Raw genomic sequence first — 15,466 nt, 5'->3', positions numbered from 1 at the left:
AACCCATCTAGCCCAAGGTTGTCAAAAATCCCCAAAAGAGTTCATGAGGCTTAGAATTCGTACTTAGCCTCCTCACTGAGTATTCATCGTTTCTCCACACTACGGGGCTGACGCTTCCGTCCATGTCCCTTAAGAAGTAAGCTTTTCAACGTATGCAAAGGCGGCCGCTTTGTATGTTTTGGGAATGTTGCATAGTCGGTTCGTTAGCTTACTGCGTCAGAGGTTGGTGAGCCAAAGAGACAAAATGGCGTGGGATTCGCCATTGAGAAGCGTTGATCTAGCATAAGACGATCCCACAGAAGCGATTGTTGGCTAGAGTCAGGTTCCACCACATCGTAAGTCTAAATCCATGGAGCTAATGGTCGTAGGCGTCCTCTTCCACTATAACTGGCTTATTCGGTTTGAGAAGGATCATCTAAAAGCCAAGGATTAAACCCAAGGTGGAACGAGACAACTGGAGGCTAGAATCTCCCATAAGAATTTTCTTTCTCTCAACTCTATTTTTAATTTTTCTAATTTTTGATTCAATATTCTTAATTCTATTTTTATTTTATTTTTCGTTTCCAAATCCAACCCTTTAATTCTGTTATTGTTTTTATTTTTTTTCCCGGAACGTAGGTTGTCTTGGCTAATACTCTGCCTGAGATTTCACAGAACAAGATATTTTGCAAGTCCAGTCCTTGAGGATTTGACCCTACTTCCCTTTTACTATTCTTTTTCATTATTTATTAGGGATAGGATATTTTTGGTGCTTTCAACAACCGCATCAACATGTAACTTAATATTGAAATGCTTAGTTCTGCCATTGAAGATGGGATTCTTTGCAATTGCAACAGTAGATTTGTTGTCACAGTAGATCTCTGCTGCTCCTTCTTGGTTTTGGTTTAAATCAGCCAAGATTTTTCTAAGCCATATGGCTTGATTCACAGCAGATGCAGCAGCAACATATTCAGCTTCTGCTGTTGACAGTGCCACCAGACTCTACTTCTTAGAACTCCAGCAAAACATGCCTGAGCCAAGGCTAAATGCATATCCAGATGTGCTTCTCATGTCATCACATGATCCAGCCCAGTCACTATCAACATAGCTTGTCAGCTTCATGTTTTTAGCCCTTTTGAGCAACACACCATGATCAATGGTGCCTTTGATGTACCTCAGCACTCTTTTAGCTGCTTGAAAGTACTGATCATTGCAGCAATTCATGAATCTAGATAGCATACTAACACCAAACATAATATCAGGCCTTGTTGCAGTCAAATACAGCAGACTACCAATGAGACTCTTGTACATTGTCTCACAAACTGGTTCACCACTGCTCTGTCTTGATAGCTTCATACCAACTGCCATTGGTGTGCTTGTTGGTTTACAGTTCTTCATAGAGAATTTGTTTAAGACCTTCATAGCAAAGGAACTCTGGCTGAGAAAGATTCCATTTGCAGTCTGTTTCACTTCCATTCCTAGGAAGTAATTCATTCTGCCTAGATCAGACATCTCAAACATTTTCATAATTTTTCTCTTGAAGTCATGCAACATACCCTTGTCTCCTCTAATAACTAATAGATTATCAACATAAAGTGACAAGATAAGCTGAGTTTCAGCTTGATTTTTCTTCACATACAAAGTTGGTTTACTATCACTTCTCTCGAATTCCAAACTGATCATATAGGAGTCAATTTGAGCATACCAGACTCGAGGTGGCTACTTCAGGCCATACAAGGCCTTTTTTAGCCTATACACCGTGTGTTCTTTGCCAGTGACTACAAATCCTTAAGGTTGCTCGATGTAGATCTCTTCTTCTAGGAAACCATTGAGAAATACAGACTTCCCATCAAGCTAATGAATGGTCCACTAATTTTGAGCAGCCAAGGCAACTATCATTCTGACTGTGTCAAGCCTGGCTACTGGTGCAAAAGTCTCTAGGTAGTCCAGGCCATACCTTTGGCTGAAGCCTTTTACAATAAGCCTAGCTTTCAGCTTGTTTAGATTGCCATCAGCATTTTGTTTTGCTCGATAGACCCATTTCACTCCAATGGTCTTCTTTCCAGTAGGCTTATCAACCAATTCCTATGTCTGATTCTTCTGAATCATGTTGATTTCATCAACCATAGCCTGTTTCCAGCCTTCATCTGCCTCAGCCTCTTCAAAACTGGTAGGTTCTGCCATAGCAACCTGTGCTCTTTCATAAATTTCATCTAGGGACCTTGTGCCTCTCACAGGTACATCATCAATGTCCATTTCAGGACTAAGCTGCTCGAGTTCAGCTTGATTAGGCACCAAGTCTTCTGAAATAGCTTCTGGTTCATTCTTCTCCCAATTCCAGCATGCATTTTCATCAAAGATAACATCTTTGCTTACTTGAATTTTTCTTGTCAAGGGATCCAAAACCCTGTAGCCCTTCTTGACTAAGCTATAGCCTACTAAAATGCCAGGCTGAGCTCTCTTTGAAAGCTTGTCCCTCTTTACTGCTGGTATTTGTGCATAGCACAGACAACCAAACACCTTTAGATGTGCCAATGAAGGTTTGAAACCAAACCATGCCTCAAAAGGTGTCTTGTGAGCAAGGGCCTTGATTGGAAGCCTATTTTGAAGGTAAACAGTAGTGTTTACTGCCTCAGCCCACATGGTTTTGGCCAGTTTCTTCTCAAATAGCAAACACCTGGCCATATCCAACAGGCTTCTGTTCATCCTTTCAGATGCCCCATTCTGCTGAGGTGTGTACACATTTGTTAGCTGGTGTTTGATACCAGCATCACTACAAATGGCTTGGAACTGAGCTGAAGTGTACTTAGTGCCATTGTCTAACCTTATCGATTTCAGCTTGCAGCCTGTTTCTGTCTCAATAGCAATTTTAAACTTCACAAACACTTGAGCTACCTCAAACTTGTGTTTCAAGAAGAAAATCTAGCAAAACCTTGTAAAATCATCAATGAAGAGGATGAAATACCTATTTTTGCTAAGTGATTCAGTCCTCATAGGTCCACATACAACAGGGTGCACCAGCTGCAATCTTTCAGTGGCTCTCCATGCTGAGTTTGTAGGAAATGGCAGTCTTGCCTATTTCCTCATCTGTCAAACTTCACATACATCATCATGCTCCACTGAGTTGATAAAATTCTTAACCAAGCCCTCTCTGGCCATTCGAGCCATCAACCAGAAGTTGGCATGTCCAAGCCTTTAATGCCAGAGCTTGGAATCATCTGTAGAGGCTGTGTATGCTGACTTTGAGTCATTTGGCCAATGAACCTTAAAGCATTTGTCAGTCATTTTAACTGTCATGAGGCTTGATCCACTTGGATCAGCAATCTGGCACTGTGTGTCCTTGAACATAACTAAATAGCCTTTCTCGAGCAATTGAGCTATGCTGAGAAGGTTTTTGTCAATCTCAGGCACCAATAACACATTTGAGATGACCTTGTTGCCTGTAGAAGTGCATATTAGCACATCTCCTTTTCCTTTAGCCTTTATAAACTGACCATTTCCAACCTTAACCTTGGTTTTGCAGCTTCTGTCCAAGGTTTTGAACAAGGATGCATCTGGTGACATGTGGTTAGGCCACTGTCCAGTAGCCAGTCTTTTGAGCATTTCTTCTCAGCAGCTGAGCAGGACACAACAAAGACCTGCTCCTCTTGGTCACTACTGTCTTCAGCCACTCGAGCTTCAGCCTTTGGTTGCTGAAATTGACTTTGCCTTGGTTTGTTTGTGTTCTTGCAAACCTTTTCAACATGGCCCTTCTTCTTGCAGTGTTGGCATACTGCATCTGGTCTAAACCAGCATCTATCTTCTCGATGACCAACCCTTGTACAATGTCTGCAGGGTTGGTCACTGCTTCTAGCAGCATCAGACTTAGGCCTGTTTTTCCAGGGCTTTTTGCCTCTATGAGCATTGGTGCTCGAGGCTTCTCTGGCTCTGGCTTGAAATGCACCTTTCTGGTGGTCTTCAACCTTGCTAGCTCTCCTTTGTTCCTGAGCATAAAAGGTGTTGATTAGCTCAGTCAAAGAGATGCTAGCTAGATCTCTTGAATCCTCTAAGGAGGATATATTTGCCTCATATCTCTCAGGCAAAGTGGAGAGGACTTTCTCCATGATTCTTACCTCATCAAAGTGCTCACCTAGGAGCCTTATGCTGTTAACCACAGCCATGATTCTATCTGCATACTGCTTCACTATTTCTTCTTCCCTCATCTGTAGATTCTCAAAATCCCTTCTCAAATTAAGCAGCTGTTGTTGCCTTGTCCTCTCTGTGCCTTGAAACTCCTCTTTAAGCTTATCCCAGGCCTGTTTTAGAGTCTCACAGGCCATAATTCTGGTGAAGATGACATCTGACACACAGTTCTGAATGCAGGACATGGCTTTGTGCCTTTTGGTCCTCTCATCAGCATGTTGTCTGATCTGAGCTACTGTGGGATTGGCCCTCAGTAGTGCTGGCTCAGCATCTGTGTTGACAACTTCCCACAGATCAAAGGCCTGCAGGTAAGTCTTCATCTTTACCAACCATATGCGGAAGCCTTCTTCATTGAAGACTGGTGGGGCTGCTGGTGAAAATTCTGAAGAAGCCATTCTAGTTTCTTGGTTTGATACAATAGGTCCACTAAGACAAATGCTCTAGATACCAATTGTTGGTGTTAGAGACAGCTGCAGACTGCTTTTGGTCTTGCTTGGACAGCAAGCCTCGAGGCTTGGAGAAGAAACAAACAAGAAAGAAAACAGAAAAGAAGCTTGCAAGTGGAAAACCAGAAAAGAAAAGAGAGAATTTTAATGGAAATCAACTGATAATTTTCATTAACAAGAGAATGAGGCATTAAGCCATTACATATATCAGCAAACTTTTAAAAACAAACAAGTAATCTCCTAATCAACTACCTAACACCACTAATATGCATTGAAACTTACAAGATTAGCTTGCACATATTACTTTGCTGATTTTTCAGTCAATCAACATCAAAATTACATCAAAACATTCACCTACTTAGTTCAACATGAACTAAATTACAAAAGAATTAAAACAACTAAATGCACCAAGTAATTCAGCAACTTCAAGCTTCAGCTGCTGCACACCATGGCTCAACTGCTTACTGTCATTTGTGCGTGGCCACCTTTGTGATCAGCTAGCTGCATTGGAACTAACTTCAACAAACATAATCATTATGTGGTCTACTTTTCCCACGGTTGTCTGCTAGTCATTGATAACTTCATGTATACAGTTGGTGTTAAACCACTTTCCATTTCAACATATTCCCTCATTTGTGCAAGCCAATTGTATTCGACGCCATCTTTTCAGTGGTTATCAACTCCGAAAAGCTTGGTATCCTAACGCTTAAGTCGATCATCTACATTACCATATTAGCTTCAATGGTTGCAATTCATCCCGACAGTTCAGAGACCAAAAGAGATGAGAAAAATCCAGTAGGAAAGAATGAACACACCGTTGGGTTTATATCAACAGTTGGTGCTTCAGCAAGCTATGCATTATTGCTGTCTCTAACACAATTCTCATTTGACAAAATACTCAAAAAGGAGACATTTAGTGTTGTGTTTGAAATGCATATTTACACTTAATTGGTTTCGAGTTTCGTTTGCTTGTTGGGGTTGTTTTCAAGTGTGAATTTAATGGATTTAAAGTCCGAAATGGAGAAATTTGATAAAGGGAAGGTGAATTATGTAGTGAGTTTGATTGGAACAACTTTGGCATGACAGATTTTTACAGTGGGAGTTGTGGGATTGATCTATTTGGTGTCATCTTTGTTCTCAAATGTTGTGAGTATGCTTAGTTTGCCATTTGTTCCAGTTGTTGGTGTTCTGTTTTATAAGGAGAAAATGGATGCAAATAAGGTATTGGCAATGTTGTTCACTCTTTGGGGATTTGCTTCTTATATTTACCAACAATATCTAGATGATAACAATTCACAGAAAAAGGAATACGGTCAAAATAATGGCCATATTTTTCACTATTTAGGGCTTTGGTTCATATCTAGGAATCCAGGGGATCAAAGATTCTTATAGCATAAGCTTCTGTGCATATGTACATGTCTACCATACGTGTTGTATGAATAAATAGTATTTTGTTTTCGTTAAGAAAACCAAAGGTTCCTCTCTCCTTTCATTGGCTATTTCGTCCAAATTATAGATAAATACGAGCGTCATTGTCTGGATCTGATTTTTTAAAACCCTTCCGTACACCCTTATTTAAACCCAATGTAACTTGAAGCAAATTCATTGAGACAAGAAAATTACAAGGATTCAAATCTTATCTTAAACATTATTTAAGTAAAAACTAATCATTAAAATGAAAAGGAATGGTATAAATTACCAGTTATTCCACGTATATAGTTTTAATCCATTACTTCAAAGGGAAGATGAGAAAGAGATTCTTTGGTGGTATTCAATCAATGCCTTAGCAAATTGCAAAGACCATGATTTAGACATTTCAGGGTTGCTCAACCATTTGCTTTTGTTGGTTAGTAAGAAAATGTTCCAATCAAGAAAGGGGTGAATCAAAAAAAAAATAGCAGGAGTAGGAATATAATTATAGTTTTTTCATGAATCAAAATAGAAGTTTATTACGTATTAATTTATAATTTTATCATTTTTAAAGGGATTAAGCAAAAATTATTTCATTTTTATGAGGGCTAAAGTACAATTTTACTATATATTAGTTTATAATTTCTTTATTCATAAGAGGATAGAATTGATTTTTTTTTTATTTTAGAGATGAAATTATAATTTCACTATATATTGACTTATAATTTTTTTATTTATAAAAAACAAAATTAAAAATTTTCTAACTTTGAGAGGCCAAAACTCATGTCTATGCCCTTCTGATTCCCTACAAACTTATAAAATTGATTTTTTTTATGCAATAAGAAAAATGATTGATACATAATGAAAAGAAAAAAAAATTCTAACTCTATTAATAAGTTGTTACATGTCTTCAATTAGATTCTTCATACATAGATATAATTGAGAGTGTGGATTTGGTTAATATATCCTGAGAATATAACTAATGTTGTGGCTGAATCTATTGCTAAAGCATTGGGTGAAGATTTGTTTACTGTCATGTGTTTTGCTATGATGTTGGGTCATGGTTTGTCCTATATTACTCTGATATTCAATAGTTATGTTTTCATTTAAAATAATATAAATAGCCAGTTCACTTGAAGTAGGTCACCATATCAATGTCACTAGCCATACCTTTAATTTATTGTTCATACTAATAAAAGAATTGATAACTTAAAAATAAAATTAAAGGCCGCAATTCTTTGCAACCTTATGTTTGCGCAGCTATTTGCAATTTTTGGGCTATTTTGTCGATCAATATAATACAAAATTCTTATAGCATTAGACCCACACCAAGTCATGTAGTTCCATTAGATAATCAATTTTGACCCTGAGCTTAATTTCAACCATTCGCCCGTTATCATCAAGTAAAATAAACTTATACTTGAAGATTTCTTGTAATTATCTCCCGTGGATATATCTCATGCGGAGAGTTTTGACATAAGTTTTCTTTCGGATTTGTACGTGAGGATTATTTTAATATACTCATATCAAATACATACCTATATTTGAAATTGAGGTTGTCAAAAGTCCATTAAGTTGCTGGGATTCCATCCACCCCGGCCAAACAAAGATTGTTTTTTTGTTTTTAAAAATTGAGTTTGGAGCAAGTTGGATAGAGTTTTTCAATAAAAATTTTAGAGTCAAATTTCTACCTCGTCCAGATATATTTATTATAATGTCACATTTTAATTTTGTAAATATAATTGGGATTATTTTGTTAAAGTTAATCTAATAAAAAAACATTGGTGGACGTAACTCAAGTAATTTGAAGTTAAGTGATTCTATAATTTTTAAAAGCGTAAATTTATTAATAATTTTTAATAATTTTTAGTGTAATTTAAGGAAAATCTTATAGGCATTGAAATTTGTTAGAATAATTTGAAGTTAAAAAAAAAAGTATGAAAACAAATACTACAATGTGCCCGTTATATCTAATGGTATAGTTATGCTTCGACTCTCAGAACAAATTTATCGAATGATAGTTATTCATGTTTTCTTTTTGGAATTTTTTTTAATCTCCAATTAAACTGATGACACTCGATGGAAGATAAATATATAAATGACGTGCACACGTTAAAAGCATGTCCATGTGCACGTGCCTCTAGAAGAAGTATTGCTATAATCTCTTTCATTTAATATTGCATGATAAAAATAATTACTTTGTTTTTTTTTTTTTTACAGAAAGAATACCTAAACTAGTTACAAAATTTAAACCGCCTTCCGGGGAGGTCTCATACAAGCATGAATCATATAATTTATGGTGAGTTAGTTTAACCAGTCTATTAGCATCTTGATTGTCATTTCTGGATTTGTGCCAAACGTGCCAGTGCTCAAATTGTAACAGCAATTGATAGGTTTTCTTGATTAAGTTAGAATTAAAATGTTGTCGTAGCCATGATCACATAGGAGGATCAAACCATCCAAGATGCATCACAATTCAACATCTAAAATAGAACAATTCCCTAAATATATATTAGAGCCTAAAATCCACTTTAATTTCAACAGGGTATGAAAAAATTGACGGTGCAATAACTATCACTAAACATGGCACTCATAAATGTGAGGATACCCCCTCCAAATAAAACGTATTCTAGAAGATAACTTGATATTTAGTCTTATTGATCATAGTGTCAATTATTTGAAAGGCCCAAATCCAGATTACTTTGGGAATATCTCGTTTCTAGAAGTTCTTGTCCTTAGCTCCAATCGTCTCAAATTTCGACTCCTTAGTCTTCACTATAACAATTTACAAGATAACCTTACTCAAAAAAAAAAAACAATTTACAAGATAACGTTTGAAGTGCCATTGGAAACTTGAGCTTTGTTATTCATCTTGATCTTTCGAATAATAAAATTGATCAAGACATCAGAAATCCTGCAGAGTTTGTCTAGATGTTGTTTAGATTGCTTAAAGTCGATGAATACGTAGATAATCAACTTTCTGGCCATTTAATTGACTTAAAAATCTAGCTTTCCTTTGTTCAAAAAAAAAAAATTCTAGCTTTCCTGTCCAATTCTATTGTCTATAGGGGAGTAATCATCTTTGAAGTTCTTTGATGTTTTAGAAAATCAATTAAGTGGTACTTTTCCATTTGGGCATAATCTGTTCAAAGGAGTTGTTTTAGAAGCCTACTTTTCTAATCTCACGAATTTTGCAACATTGAAGGCATCCAAAACACATGTTTGAGATTTCAACCAAACTTAAGTTGGATTCCCTTGTTTCAATGTGGAATTATTGAATTGAGTCAATGGTATCTTATCTTGGAAGTTTCCCTACTGGGGGGATTTCCACCCTTTCTGAATTGGTTTGTAACTCATTAGGAGATCGACAAATGACAGGTCTTTACGTTGATAGAAATCTCCTATTTGGAAAAATTCCAAATTGATGGAATCTTCCGTTTTTGGGATTAGAAAATCCCACCTTATCCGGGATATGCAAATCTTCTAAGGCTAAACGTTCAAAACAATAGCATGTTTGGAAAATTACCATCCACATTGCAATATTTTCAAGTTTGGTCATTCTTGATTTCAATGAAAATCATTTCAGTGGTGACAAGCTCTCAAGACACTAGACTTGTGGTTTGAAGCCTACGATTAAATAAACTTGATGGCCTCATAAAATTTGTGCTCTTCAAAATCTTAAAAACTTAGACCTTTCCCATAACAAGATTTCAAGAGCTATTTCGAAATGTTTCACTAATTCAAGTGCAATGGCCACAAAAATTAAGCATGATGCTGCGTGGTGGTCCTGCTATTTCATCTGATTGCCTCTTACTTTTTGAGTACATTATTGGTGCAGAAAGGATGAGAAGATGAATACAATATCACATCAAGACTTGTTACCAACATAAACATTTCAGCTACTACTCTCACAAGAGAGATCCCAATTGGAAGTCTCGTTGGACTACTATCATTAAATTTATCAAAGAATCTCTTAACAGAAAATATACCAAACAACATCGACAACATTTTAAATAAAAAAATAAAAAAAAAAACTGATTTTGCGCAAAACAAGAACGAAATTCACAACTTTCAGATAAAAAGTTGACATTATAATGCTAAAAATAAAATTAGTAAAATTTTCCATCTTATAAAAGCACTAATTTGATTTGTTTTTGTTTCATTCCTATCTTTGCCTTTCTTTGAAACATTTTGTGTATATTTTATGGCTCTTTTTAGCTGTGTCCCAAGCTATACTTATGAGTCAGGACTAGTTATTGTGGAATTATATAATTATTACTCAATTATATAATTTTTTTAGTTTTTTCATAACGTTTTAGATCGTTTTAGATCGTTTCTATTTTGATCACTCTCTGTTAATAAAAGTGAAGACATTATCCTTTTCTAAATGCTATAATAACACCATTATTTCTCAATGCTCACATATTTTATCAATTTGATCCTTAAAACACATGCAATTAAAAGATTATTATATAATTATGCAAAAAGTACAACATATAATATTATTTTATATATTTGTTGTGGAAAAATATAATATTATATATATATATATATATTATCAATGCAAAATAATTTTTAAGCGGCCTTATTAAACACAAAATTTATAGGCACGAGACGGAGAATGATTGAATAGAAGAAAGTGTAAAAAGCAAGCCAATGCATGAAAAACACCAGTGTAGGTCCACCCAACCAACTGCAACTCATTCTACATATTTGAATAAAATTTCTCAACTATAGTACTATTTTCTTCACTCGTTTTTTTTTTTTAACAACTCATCATGATCTCCGAAAAGCTTCATGGATGAACATCAACAAAAAATTTTCAAACATAGAACATTTTTCTTCAAGAACATGATGAACGAATTTGCCGGTTCTACAAATCTCTTAAAACAGGCTTAAGTTAGTGATTTACAAATATGGACAGTCTTAGACAAATTTTTAAGCCTATATTTTATGTTTGACTGGGCTTGAGCAAATATAAAATGTACTAATATCATATATAAACCCAACCAATCCAACCCATTAACATCTTTGATAATATAGACTTAGCAATAAATAAAACTTAATTTGAAGCTAGCTATATGGGAGCGATTAGTGACACCTTAGATCAAAGAGCAAACTAGTCCTTCTGTTAAAAGGTGCATCCATATCTACTTTTAAAAATTGGTCATTGTACGTTGGCATGTCACAAGTAATTGTCTGATTAATTTGTTAGCTACATCAATTTTTATAGTTGAAATAGATGAATTTTTTAACAGAAAGAATTACTTTGCTCTTTAATCTAACATACAAGGACTAATTTACTAATTTTAAAAGTAATATGGATAAAATGCAATCCAACTTCTAGTAAGAGTATCTGTGGAATTTATCTTATGCCTATGTTTTTATTGGTTTTTTAAATAAAAAGACTAAAGTACCCTCGAATAATATTAACTTATTTTAATTACAGAATGATATTTTCATAATTTTCTTCATCGAATTGCTGCCCGATTAACTCGTGACATCAACCTGACTAGCTTAAATAATAATAATATAAACATTAAGTTAAATAACAATATAACTACAATCAACGTTCAATTTGGGTCGAGTTTTGATTCAAGTGAATTAGAGCAAGAATTTACAAATCTATATATGCCGAATGCTATAAATATTTGTGATTCAATCCCAAAAACAGTACTGGTGTTAGCTGTATTGCTATGGAGGTCAAGGTCAATGTTACTTTACCTGGAAATTTGGGATAATGACCAAAAGCAAGAGAAATGAAGAGCATCAAAATTCAAAAGCAACGGTCCCTACCCCCCCCCCATGATTTTCGTTACTCATTTCTAAATCTATTCATACACTAGGTTGGGTTTGGGGTGGGCTTTCATAAAATTTCAGGTACTTTACATGGAAATTTGGGATAATGACAAAAAGCAAGAGAAATGAAGAGCATCAAAATTCAAAAGCAACGGTCCCTACTCCCCCCCCCCATGATTTTCGTTACTCATTTCTAAATCTATTCATACACTAGGTCAGGTTTGGGGTGGGCATTGATAAAATTTCAGGCTTAGGTTTGGCTCGAAAAATTGACTTAAAATTTTGTCCAATCTCAACCCGGATAAACATGCTAAAACTCGGGTCCGGCACACTTGTATTAAAATTTTTATAGTATTTTTTAAAAAATATAATACATTAAAAATAAATGTTTCTCAACAAATTGAAAATAAAATTTTAAAAATCTTTATACTTGAACAACACTAAAATAGGTGCAACTTAACACACAAATGCCTCTAAAATAGTAGCAAAATTAACAACAAAATAAAATTTTTAAGATTTTTCCAAACCGTTTAGATTTTGCCAAACCCATTTTTTAGGCCTATATTTTTGTCAAATCTTACCACTTTTCAAGCAGATCTTCTGGTCGTGTCAGGTGGCCAGGCCCATGAATAGGTATACTCATTTTCCATTAAAAGTATTCTCCAACTTTCATTAAAAAAAACAAAAAAAAAAAAACGAAAAACAACTTCTTTATCTGTATCCAGTTACTTCCAACTCATTGCCTCATAGTCTGAATTATTACATGCTTAAAGGAAATTGTGCCAATTTCTTTAACTTTCACTAATTTTGTAGAATCTGTTTCCGTTTCTTTCATTTCACTAATTTGAGTTTGACATGAGAATTATAGGGCGTAATAAAAAAAATCAAAAAAGTAATTATCTGAAATTGTCGTATTTGTGAAACTCTCGATCCGCTTATGGAGTCCAAGAAACTCCATTGGTGGTGTATCAAATAATTACCATAACAAGAAAAATTATTTTATGAGCTCTCCTTAACACATCATCCATGGTCCCTACAAATTAAAAATAAGTACTTAATCTTTTTTTTTCCACATCATCCACGATCTCTTCTTACCAGCTGTACATATGATGCAAAAAAAAAGATGATATATTTATTTTTAATTGGTAAGGATCATGACTGATGTGATAAGGAAGGTTCATAAAATAATTTATCCGGCCCATAATATTTAAAAAAAAATGTTAAGTTGTCTATATTTAAAATTTTAATATGAAAAAAATTGAAAATAATATGAGGAGGTCTAAAACATAATTAACTTAGCCATTTACTATGGGGCAGCCTTTATACCCATATTTTGTATGTGTTTTCTGAGATGGATTTGTTTGAATTATTTAGTGTTTTCAAAGTTGTTTTTCTGTTTCAATAAGTCCTATTCTTTAGGAACAACTTTCTACATTTGTTTAAACTAGTGGTGATCATTGTTTATAGGCGATATAGGTGTTAGTTGTGATTCTATATTTGTCATTTGTAAGGCTATAAAAGTCAGCTTTCTATCTTCAATAAATGTGACACTTATTTCCAGCTTCCACTTGATTTTATACTTAACATTCTGGTAGCCAAGTTGTTGAGGAAATAAAAGGATATGAGTGAAGAAAAGAGTGAAGGTAGTCTTACAAAGATTTCTCATTTTGATGGTCTTCATTATGACCATTGGGGTGAGCAGATGGAGAATTTGTTGAGGTTCAAAGGATTGTGGAATCTAGTTGAGAAAGGCTTCGAGGAGCCTGAAACAATGATTGTGCAGACCATCGTGCAACAAGTACTGATGGACAAGATAATGATGAAGGATCACAGGGTCAAACACTATCTATATCAAGCTATAGATCATGTTGGATTCTTTGAAGATTAAGTTTGGTGGAAATGAGAGAGTGAAAAGGTTTCTTCTCAACACCTTAAGAAGAGAATTTGAGGTGTTGGAAATGAAGAAAGGAGAAATGGTCAAAGATTATTTTGCTAAAGTGATGGTTGTAGCAAACTAGATACGAAGCAATGGGGAGATCATGTCTGACTTGGTGATCGTGGAGAAGATTTTGTGGACTTTGATAGAATGTTTCACCTATGTGGTAATATCTATTGAAGAGGCAAAAGATACACATACCATGTCAGTTGATGAATGGAAATGTTCATTATCTGTACATGAACAAAAGTTTAAGAGAATGGAAAGAGAAGAAGATCATGCCTTAAAAGTTGTTGCTAGTAACGAAAGGTTTGAAAGTAGAGGATGTGGCGCAAATTCATATAGAGGACATGGAAGAGACAGAGGGAGATCATTTGACAAAACACGGGTAGAAAGCTATAAATGTCACAAACTGAGGCATTTTCAGTATAAATGTCCAATGTGTGAGAGTAAAGCTAACTTTGTAGGACTTGATGAAAAGGAAGAGAAACTCTTAATGTCATGTGTGGAGACACATAACTCACAACAAGATGGCGTATGATTTCTTAATTCGGGATGCTCGAATCATATATGTGGGAACAATAAATTGGTTTTCTCATCTTGATCAAAGCTTTCGACACTCCATCAAGCTTGGAAATGATACGAAAATGGTAGTAATGGGAAAAAAAGTGTTAGATTAGAGATTGAAGGCACTAAACAGGTAATCTCTGAAGTTTTCTTTGTTCCAGATCTAAAAAATAATTTGTTGAGCATGGGACAGCTCTAGGAGAAAGGGATAGATATTTTGATTCAAGGGGATGAGTGCAAGTTGTATTATCCACAAAGAGGGCTCATTGTAACAACCAAAATGACTAGAAATCGAACGTTTTGTACTTTCAGATATTGTTTTACCATGTTCACAACTGCTGGTTTCATCATGCTTCCAAACTACCACAAAAGATATCTCTCATCTATGGCACTGCAAGTTTGGTCATTTGAACTACAAAAGCTTACGTATGATGCAGTCTAAAAGGTTAGTTCATGGCTTACCAACAATCAACATTCCAAACAAAGTATGTCTCCATTGTTTGGTCGGAAAGCAACATAGGGAGGAAATGCCAAAGAAAAGTTCATGGAGAGCATCAAGAAAGTTGCAGTTGATACATTTTGACATTTGTGGATCAATTACACCGATTACTATAGGTGGGAAGAGGTACTCACTCAGTTTTATAGATGATTTTGTCAAAAATTTTGGGTCTATTTCTTGCATTACAAATCAGTGATGTTTGAGGTATTTCAGAGCTTTAAAAAATATGTTGAGAATGAAAGTGGTGAGTGTATAGCTTGCTTATGCATAGACAAGGGTGGAGAGTTCACGTCCTATGAATTTAATAATTTCTGATTGGAGAATAGTATTTGTAGGCAATTGATTATAGCCTACACCTTACAACAAAATGGAGTAGCAGAGAGGAGGAATTTAACTATTATGAACTCAATTCGAAGCATGTTATCTGAAAAAAATGTCCCAAAAGAGTTTTAGGCAGAAGCAATTGAATGGTGTACCCATGTGATGAACAGGAGCATGACAGTAGCCATGAATAGACGAACACCAGAAGTGGTATGGAGCAATGTTACACCTTTTGTGGACCATTTCTGAGTGTTTGGGTGTGTTGCCCATGTACATATACCTGAACAAAGAAGAACAAAGTTAGACAACAAAAGCTACAAGTGTGTT

The 15,466-nt window shown here is 35.1% G+C and overlaps 1 protein-coding gene across 1 annotated transcript; it reads right to left on the bottom strand.

Annotated features, from left to right (window-relative positions):
• Positions 1-981: 981 nt before the first annotated feature.
• On the bottom strand, positions 982-1,662 carry LOC107930889 (uncharacterized mitochondrial protein AtMg00810-like). The gene has a single exon (XM_016862651.1). The coding sequence runs from the start codon at positions 1,660-1,662 to the stop codon at positions 982-984; it is 681 nt and encodes a 226-aa protein (XP_016718140.1).
• Between the last annotated feature and the right edge of the window lie 13,804 nt (positions 1,663-15,466).

This window comes from Gossypium hirsutum, chromosome D11, assembly GCF_007990345.1.
Source record: "Gossypium hirsutum isolate 1008001.06 chromosome D11, Gossypium_hirsutum_v2.1, whole genome shotgun sequence".
NCBI lineage: Eukaryota > Viridiplantae > Streptophyta > Magnoliopsida > Malvales > Malvaceae > Gossypium > Gossypium hirsutum.
The sequence above is the reverse complement of the archived record's forward strand: the minus strand, read 5'-3'. Positions and strand labels throughout refer to the sequence as shown.

Bases quoted from the DNA above. Each gene is read 5' to 3' on its own strand.
- LOC107930889 (XM_016862651.1), bottom strand. From the start codon at position 1,662: ATGATCAGTTTGGAATTCGAGAGAAGTGATAGTAAACCAACTTTGTAT.